The 10,051-nt window shown below is 43.1% G+C and overlaps 1 protein-coding gene across 1 annotated transcript; it reads left to right on the top strand.

The window, feature by feature from the left end:
* The first annotated feature begins 1,630 nt into the window (after positions 1 to 1,630).
* On the top strand, positions 1,631 to 2,182 carry LOC139190901 (uncharacterized). Its single transcript, XM_070811391.1, has one exon. It carries the CDS (start codon positions 1,631 to 1,633, stop codon positions 2,180 to 2,182), a length of 552 nt encoding a protein of 183 aa, XP_070667492.1.
* Positions 2,183 to 10,051: the final 7,869 nt, after the last annotated feature.

Raw genomic sequence — 10,051 nt, 5'->3', positions numbered from 1 at the left:
AAGAATCTCTGGCCATAGTAAGAATAAGATTTAGGAAGTTGTTCCAAATCACATTCAAGGTAATCATATAAGTAAGAGAATCACATTGGATAATAGACATGAATAAACTATCAAACCAAACAATGTGGTCAAGAGTATTGTATTAGAGAAAGACTGTATTGCATTGTAATCCTAAACTTAATCCTAAACTGAATAGGTTCTCCACCTCTTCTGATTAGCTTGGGTAATCATGACATACTGCTAGGTGTCACTCATGGTCTGTGGAGCCCTAAACGTGTATAATCACTAAAGGGAGAATTGAAAGTAAGTTTCAATTCACAATCGATTTGAAAGAGTTCTAATCGCCCACTGCCTCGCTAAAAGGAACCTAATGGATTGTACACCCTGTAAGATAGAGATTTAAGAAACAACGAAGATGAGTAAGGACAATTAAATGGTTTAATTGTTTATGGCAAGAATTAATAAATATGTTAATTAATCAAACGAATAAGTTCGTTTTAAACCTTGAGTTAGTTTTGGGCCTTAAAGCCCAAATTGGGCTTCGAATCTTCAAGCCCATTAGCTTAAGTTGTATGACAACTTAACAAACAAAATTCAAGAAGCCCAAAACAGCCCAAAGGCTTGGGAAAACTGGCCATATAGAGAGGGGTAGTGAACTTGGCTTAATTGCAAGTTTGCCACTCCATTGTGAGGTGGTATAAAGGCAACTTTATAGCCATTTCATCCTTAGGGTTTTCTTTTAGAGAAAAGATGAGAACACAAGCTCCATTTTTCTCTCTAAGAGGCCGGCCACCCTAGAGGATTTTAGCTAGCAATCTTACTTTCTCTAGGTTACTCATCTCTTCTTCAAGTCCTACCTTGGTGTGGAGACTTAGAGGTTCTCAACTTTGGGAACTTGGAGAATCCTTTCAACCATCCTCATCTAAGAAATCCATGGAGCTAAGAAGCAAGAATGAAGTCCCTCTCCTTGGGTGATTAGCCTTTGCTTATGCAAAGAGGAATCAACAAAGGTATAAAGTTTCTCAACTCACTTTGTTTTGAGTTGAGTCTTGGTTCACCCTTCTACTAGGCTTTGAATTTCATGGGTAATGTTTTGTTTTTGAGTGCATACAAGCATGATTCCGCCTTTAATTGTTAATTGCATGCCATAGATGTTGCTCAAATGAACATGTTTTTTCACAAAATTTCCTTCAGCAGACTTTCTTGTTGATCACCTAATCCCAGCTGATTGGAAAATCTCAGACGACTTGCCTGACGAGGACGTGTTTTACATCGACATCTTCCCGACATGGACGATGTTCTTCGACGGATCTGCACGAGCGGACGGAGCGGGGGCAGTAGTATTCATGTCGCCACAAAGGCAAATACTACTTTATTCCTTCCAACTAAGTGAATTATGCTCCAACAACGTCGCTGAGTACCAAGCATTGATCATCGAGCTCTAAATGGCGATCAACATGGAAATCATAACTCTCGAGGTATATGGCGACTCCAAGCTCATAATCAATCAACTCTTGACTGAATATGAGGTGAGCAAAGATGATCTGTCCCATACTTCCGACTAGCAGTTCAATTGCTATAAAGGTTTGATGCTGTAACACTAAAACATGTGCCAAGAAAAGAAAATCAAATGGCAGACGCTCTTGCCAACCTAGCCTCAAGCATGACATTAAGAGAAGACGAAGCTGTAGACGTGCCAGTCTGCCAAAGATGGGTGATCCCCCTCATCACTGAAATGCTACTGGATGATACGAATGTCATCTCAGTACTTCTAGTCGATGTTGAAGAGTGGAGACAACCACTGATCGACTACTTAGAGCATGGAAAACTTCCAGATGATCCTAGACACTGCTCCGAAATACGTCGACGAGCACCTCGCTTCCTCTACTACAAAGAAACACTCTACCGGCGCTCTTTCGAAGGAGTACTTCTGAGATGCATAGGTGAGGAAGAAACCAATCAAGCTATGGAAGAAGCACACTCAGGCATATGCGGGGCGTATCAATCTGGACCAAAGCTACATTTCCAGCTTAAAAGAATGGGTTACTACTGGCCAAACATGGTGAAGGACTGCCTGGAACATGCCAAAAGGTGCCAAGCCTACCAATTCCATGCCAACTTCATACATCAACCACCTGAGCCATTACACCCTACGGCTGCTTCATGGCCATTCGATGCATAGGGATTGGACGTCGTAGGACCAATTACCCCAAAGTCATCTGCAGGAGAAGCTTACATCCTAGCTGCAACAGATTACTTCTCCAAGTGGGTTGAAGCCATACCCCTAAGGGAAGTAAAAAAGGAAATTGCTGTCTGTTTCATCAAGGATCACATTATCCACGGATATGGGGTGCCTCGCTACATCATAACTGACAACGGAAAACAATTCTCCACCCGACTCGTGGATGAGCTCTGTGAAAAATACAAGTTCAAGTAGCACAAGTCTTCCATGTATCATGCTCCGGCCAACGGTCTTGCAGAAGCATTCAACAAAACATTGTGCAATCTCCTAAAGAAGGTGATTGGCCGAACAAAGAGAGACTGCCTTGAAAGAATAAGCGAAGCACTTTGGGCATATCGAACGACACATAGGACTCCTACCCAAGCTACGCCTTATTCTCTTGTATATGGCGTGGAAGCTGTTCTACCGTTCGAAAGTCAAATCCCCTCACTGAGAATGGCTATACAAGAAGGCTTGACTGATGAAGAGAATGCAAAGTTGAGCCTTCAAGAGTTAGAAGCACTTGACGAAAAAAGGCTCGAAGCTCAACAACACTTGGAATGCTACCAAGCACGGCTATCCAAGGCATTCAACAAGAAGGTCCGCCCAAGGTCTTTCCAAACTGAAGATCTCGTCCTTGCATTGCGTAGGCCTATCATCACAACTCACAAGACAAAAAGCAAGTTCACATCAAAGTGGGACGGACCATACATAATACAAGAAGTTTACACCAACGTCGCCTACTTAATCACGGCATAAGACGGCTTGAAGATCGGCCCCATCAATGGCAAATTCTTGAAGTACTATTACCCTTAAAACAAACGCCACGCTCCTGGCCCGCAAGAGCATAAACTGTGTACGGCAAAATCATCATCAAAATCACCATAAAAAAAATGCATTTGAACTACATTATGACTTGATCTCTTCTTTGGAGGGGTACGTAGGCAACTTGAAACCTCAAAATTTCGAGTACAGTCACATCAAAATAAAAAAAAATAAAAAATAAAAAAATATAAATAAGGATTTTATTAGAGGTTTGACTAATAAAAGTCAATTTTATTACAAAGACAAACAATTTCTTTGTACAAAAGAGAAATATATATATATATAAATAGCCTCCAAATCAAACGAATACAGGCCCTTCCCAACTCTTCTCCACCGATAGAAAGAGAGTCAAAGCCCAAGCCTCTCTCCAATTTACTGGCCCAGAAGCCCAGAGACCAGTTGATGCCATAGGCCACGCAAGAGGCCCATTCTGCTTCTTCTTTGTCGATAGGATCGTGTTGATGACCCTCAACGCGCCGAATTCGTCAAGGTCGACCTAGCCGCACTCTCTGATCTCACCCAGCTGCAAATCCAAATGACGTCGCAGACACCAGCACCGTCACAGGTTTTTCGCACCCCCTCCTTGCTGTTGAAGTAGACCAAGTCACCATCTCCGCCGCTTACACCGTTCGCAGTGATTAGCCTGCTGTCAACTCCTCTTCCCCAAACTCGCCGACCGGAGATTCTTGAAACCCTTACAATGACGGTGGAGTTGATGAACTTCCCGAAGATGGAGAATCAGAAGGCCATTCAGGAAGCCGCATCGCAAGGATTACAGAGCATGGAGCACCTGATCCGGTTCCTCTCCCACCAGCAGCAACACCCAAACAACCAATCGGCCCACCTGGACTATACGTACATCACTGATCACATCGTCTCCAAGTTCAAAAAGGTCATCTCCATCCTCAATCGGACGGGCCATGCCCGGTTCTGACGCAGTCCGTTTCAGCCAGTTCACTTCCCCACTTCTCACCCCTTGTGTTCACAAACACTCAACTTAGCTTCGGCTCTAAATCTTACTTCGAATCTGGCGCCTTCTCCAGTGACTGCTCCGGCTTTCGTTCCTCCGACTCCGATCGAGTTGAGTATTCATCCAGCTCGCCACCACAGGTTAAACCCGTAGAGCTTTAACCCAAGGAAGCTCCCGAGGTCGACTCTGCCAGCCTCTCTGCTCCAACTGCAAATCTGTTACAGGAACCCGTGACCTCCACTCCTTGCGATTTTACCACCGAAGGTTGCTTGGTTGCCAGAAGTCAAACAGCCAAAAACAGAAACCCAAGTCCAGGAGCGAATGACGCTTCGGTGAAAGGAAAGTGGTCCTGTGAAGTGAGGTGAGTGGAGTGCTGACAGGACATGGTTTGTTGGAGGTTCAACAGCTCTCCATCAACGACGTCTTTAGCGTCATCTTCATTTTCGCGATTTCAAACCGGTGCTCGCCTTTGCCACTCGGACGAAGAGGTAGTGCATCTTCTCCACCAAATCAAACAACGGCCAATCCATTGACATGTTTTCTGTTTGGCTCTAGCTGCAACGTATAATTCATTACTGGTGGCCTTGGCATTGGTGGTGGGCCGTTGATTCCGTGAAATTTTTTATGGTAGAAGACGACGGTGGGTGAGGACCAGATTTGTACGATGACTGAAACTATAGCCCGAGTCAACGAGTTTGATAAGAGGAATCACATGCGTAATGTTGTCATGGGCTTGGCAGGAATTGACGAGGCGGAGTCTGTTGGCTGTGCTCAGTGGCTGCGATCTACCCTCTGCTCATCACCCAGCGCCGCTGTAACTCCTCCACTTCAGGCTCGACGCCTTGCACTACCTCGAGCTCGTCATTCTAGGCACCATGATCAAAATCAGCGAAGAGCTTCATTAACCGCTGTCAAACGACTAGCCGGTCATGAAGCTCGACGCCCTACACTCTACCTCAAGCTCGTCACTCCAGCTGCTTCTGCACCTCCACCATGGCTGCTGCCTTTGAATGTGATTGACAAAACCAAAGTTTGTCAACTCACACCCAAAGACATCCTCAGACTTTTTGCCTCTGCTGCTGCATTTGAATCGAAGAAGAACTTCAACGACCGTTGTCAAACGACTAGCCGATCGTGAAGCTCGATGCTTTGCACCGCCTCAATACATCCAGCTTCTCCTTTCCCGCTGCAGGTGGCCGCCTTTCATCCGATGCAGCGCACACGCATATATATATAAATCATAATAAAAAATAATAAAATAAAATAAAATAAAAAATAAAAAAATAAAAAAAATTGGTGCAGTGGCTATGTAGTGACTATGCAGTACCCTACGTGGATATGTGTATATGTGTGAATGTATATATACATATAATGGTCTCAAATAAAGCTGACCTGCAAGTAGTGCAGTGACTATGCAGTGACTGTGCAAACGACCACCCGTGCCTGGGAAAGAAAACCAAAATGAGAGGTGATAGGATAGTGCATTGGAAAATATGATTATGTACACACACAAAAAGAAGGTGCAAGATACTGTTAGCAAGTCAAAAAAAAAAAAAGAAAAAAAAAAGGAAAAGGGTGATGGAGACAGAATGATTGAAAGGAAGAAAGTAGGGTGAGGACGGCGAATTTCCGTCTAAAAACAGGGTAAAGGAATAGTGAGATATGTGTTTTTGCACAATGCACTGAATAAAATAAAGTATGTTCATTGATATCTCTAAGAAATTACAAGTGCATAAAAAAATAAAAAAATAAAAAAATAAAAAAATAAAAAAAGCAAAAGAAAAAAAGAGGGAGCCTTCACAAATGTCACTTATGTGAAGCCTCAATACTTGAAGCCTTAGTACTCGGCGGAACCCTAGAAAAGGGAGGCACTGGAGATGGATTATTTGGAGCTTCAATACTTGGTCGAACTCCAGATGACGAAGGTAAAATCTGCCTCTGGAATACATCCACAAACTTCCGATGGTCACTTTGAATCCGACCTTCGGAGTCCAGCAGCTGATCAAGCTTCCTCTTCATGCCCAACGAATAACTATTTGCAAGCACATGCAACTCTTTATTCTCGCGCTTGAGCTGTCTGATCTCTTGATTAAGAGCTGCCACCTCGACTGTCAATAATTCAACTTGGTGAGTTCGAACAAGTAAGCGTTGGCCCATGTTGGAAACAGAGTTCGTACACTGGACACTGAGAGCCTGGGAATCTTGAACAGCTAACTCATCGGACCGTCGTGAAAGTATCCTATTATCTCTAAGAGTGATGAGGTTCCTAGCTACAATCGTAGCCGTTGTTGCATCCCTCATCACAGAGTCTTCAATTGTAAGAAGGCCATTAGAAGATAAGAAGGACGGGCGCCATATATTACCCTGATGCGGTGCACCTGTGTCACTGCTGAGACTCAAATCTAAGCAAATGTTAGACGGGTTAGCCATTTCCAAAAAGATGGTAAAAGAAAAGGGTTAGAGTGAGTAAAATCTCATAAATACAGCAAAGACAATTTTCAAAGGCGGTAATCTTCAAAGTGTGCATGTTGAATGCAATTGACACCTCTTTAAAAAGAAGAGGCAACACAACCACTTGTTAAAAAAAAAAAATCGAAGAGACACCACTCTTTGAATTTCAAAACCCGGATTTTCCTGCGTAAAATCCGTCAACACTTTTCAGACGCAGTCTCAGCTTTCGGCTATCACGTGCAACTTTGCCAGAGATCACTGACAAAGTTGAAAACGTGTGAAGTCCATTATTCCAACTACCACACTTTTGGCCGACAAGCGTGGGTGACAAGGCCACATCCACACTGCCACTTGCTATCGGGAAATCACTATATAATTCGACCTCCATCCTCTATAGCAAGGCATATATCCAAAACGCCTAACCTTTCTTTCTTTCCGAATGCATCTGCAACTAAAACCTCTCAACATAGTCAGTTTTCTTCGTCCCTGGAAATATCTCTTCAACCAAGCCACACTAGAACAAACGTATATCATATCACTAGGGTTGAGAGCAAGAGTATCTCATAGCATGCTTTCTCCCTATCCTTTTTTTTGTCCTCCCTCTTCATTGCAGGACAAGGAGAAAGAAAGCAATCAGCTGGCACTTGGAGTCAACCTTCCAATTTGGAACCGACTGCCTAGAAACCCCTTCCCTGATTGCTTACCTAGCATCGCCTTCAACTTATCTTCAATCGTTGACGTACTTCCAGAGAAGACACCACATCTGCCTTGAAAACAAATGATGCAAGTGAAGATGATACATCGAAGCATATGGAGACAAGTGCAACAAAATACGTGCTTGTTCATCCGCTACTTCTTCAAAAGTAAACGTATCTCATATCATCAGGGTAGAAAGCAAAAGTATCTTATATCATACAATCTCTCTGTCATTTCCTTCGTCCTTGTTCTTCCTTGCAAAAACAAGGATAAAGAAAGTAATATGTCGGAACCTCCATTCAAGCTCCTGGTAAGGAACCGATTGCCTGGAACCTTCCTGATTGATTACTCAGCACTGCTCTCGAAGTACCTATTATCTCAACATCTTATGCTTCTAAAAAATATGCCACATCTGCCTGGAGAACAGAAGAGGCAAGTGAAAATGATGCATCGAACCATATGGAGACAAGCTCAACAAATACATGTGCTGATCATCCGCTACTTCTTCAAAAGTAAAAGTATCTCATATCATTAGGGTCGAAAGCAAAGGTATCTCATAGCATGCTTTTTCCCTATCCTTTCCTTTGCCCTTGCTCTTGCCTGCAGAACAAGGAGAAAGGAAGCAATTAGTCGGAACCTGAAATTAAACGTCCGATCAGGAACTGATTGCCCGAAACCTTTGCCTGGTTGCTTACCTAGCATTACTCTCGAGTGCTCATCTTCAACTGTTGACAGGTCTCGAATTACCTCAGCAAATACTTCAAGACAGTTGATATGGTGCTGGCTCTTTACACTGAAGCTGCCAAGCATGGATGAGTGGCTGAAAAGTGATGCTCTGAAGGACCATTTAAAGGCAAAGGGTTGCGCACCACTTCAGTTGGGCGAAAGAAACAAGCAGAGAAGAATGCAGCACGATGAGCTGGAACAAATCATTATGGCAGGACACCCTTCTCGATCAAACTGCATAATCTAGATGGAGGAGTCTAAGTCAAATCCATGCCCGCCGTCGTCGCTATAATCAAAGAGCTCGAGAAGCTTCAATAACCTTTCGCTAGCACTGTCGCCGAAGAGCAAAGTCTCGATAACCCTTAAAGATCATACCGTCAACCAAACTGCTTAGGGTTCATATGAAAATGCTGCGAACTTCCTTGATCTTTCAAAGCATGCATGTCCTAAAACTACTCGTGGTCATGTTTAAGTTCGAGATCAAGCCTCAACGGCCCTTAAAGAAATCACAAGTCCGATTCAAGATCAAGTGTCCACCACCCTTGAATCAAACCCAGTTCAAGATTAAGTCTGTGGAAAGTCCTTTGGAGGAAACCAGAAAACCCTCCAGCCCAGTTCAAGATTAAGTCTGTGGAAAATTATCAATTGGAGGAAACTAGAAAATCTTCGAGCCAAATTCAAGATCAAGCCCCGACGGCCCTTGAAGAAATTACCAGCCCAGTTCAAGATCAAGCCTCAACGGCCCTTGGATCGACATCTGCAGTAAGGGACTTCAAAACACATCTTCTACACGTGACAAGCATATGTATACGACGCGCCTTGAAGTGGGGGCATTTGTAGACATCGAAATTTCGGTGAAATAAATGTTGATCAATAATTAAAATTTCAACGTTCATGTGTCACATAAATTTTACACATAGCATGTGACTAAACGAAAAATCAAAATAAATCAGAAAAGTCATCAAACAGGACACGTGTCAACACTTGGCAGAAATGATTTATTTCATCTGATTATTTAAATCCAAAAAATCAAGTTTTGGAATTCTATAAATAGGAAGCCAAGGCTTTCATTTTGGGACACCAATTCATAACCAATTCACCTCACACCAAAACCTTGAAGCTTTGAAACTCCAAAACTCCCAAGCAAATCCCGAAGGATCAAGAAAGCTCTCTTCGTTCTTTGTCAAATCCTCATTCAAAATCAAGCCCCAACGGCCCTTGAAGAACTTCCACTAATTCAAGATCAAGCCCCGACGGCCCTTGAAGAAAGTGTTCATCATTCATCATTCATTCATCCCTAGATCAAGCCTCGATGGCCCTTTGGATCAACGACGTCAACAAATCCGCACAACTGTTTATCCCAAGATCAAGCCCTGACAGCCCTTTGGATCAACAACATCAAATCCACCCATTTCAAAGATAGAATCAGAGGCTAAAATTGTAGAAGAGATTGTAACCCCTAAATCATTAATACAAAATATTATTTTGTACACGTGTTCTTGTCTCGTTCATCGCAGGAATTTTGTGTTTACAATTGGGTACTCTATTCGGTTTGATGATTGTACTGGATCGGATACTGTGATCAAGTACATGACCGATATGATGCTTTTAAGGGAAATTTTGAGTGACAAAAACCTGTTCGGTACTCCATGATCATGCTTGATGAAGCTCATGAAAGGATGAAAGTAGTCGGTGGAGGAGCTCTGGAACTGATTATTCTACCAGCTTTTGGTGCCCAGCCGAGTGCAGAGCAATCGAAGATATTCAAGCCTGCTTTGCTCCTTCAGGGAAGAGAAAAGTGGTTGTTGCAACCAATATTGCTGAAGCCTCTTTGACCATGGATGGGATATGCTATGTAATTGATCCGGGTTTCGCAAAGCAAAATAATTTTAACCCGGAGCTTGGGATTGATTTGCTGGTTGTAACTCCACCATCGCAAGCATCAGCCAAGCAACGAGCTGGGAGCGCTGGGCTGACAGGGGTAGAGGAATGTTTCTTCCTTTACACTGAGAGCGCTTTTCACATTGAGATGTCTCCTACAGCAGTTCCAGGAATCCTAACAACAAATTTTATGCATACTACATTTACGATGAAAGCAATGGGGATCAACGATCTTAAACCTTTTAAGTTTATGGATCCACCTGTTGGATTTATTCTGATTT

The sequence above is a fragment of the Malus domestica genome, chromosome 13, assembly GCF_042453785.1.
Source record: "Malus domestica chromosome 13, GDT2T_hap1".
Lineage (NCBI taxonomy): Eukaryota > Viridiplantae > Streptophyta > Magnoliopsida > Rosales > Rosaceae > Malus > Malus domestica.
This window is presented reverse-complemented; position numbering and strand designations above follow the sequence as displayed.

Bases quoted from the DNA above. Each gene is read 5' to 3' on its own strand.
- LOC139190901 (XM_070811391.1), top strand. From the start codon at position 1,631: ATGGCAGACGCTCTTGCCAACCTAGCCTCAAGCATGACATTAAGAGAA.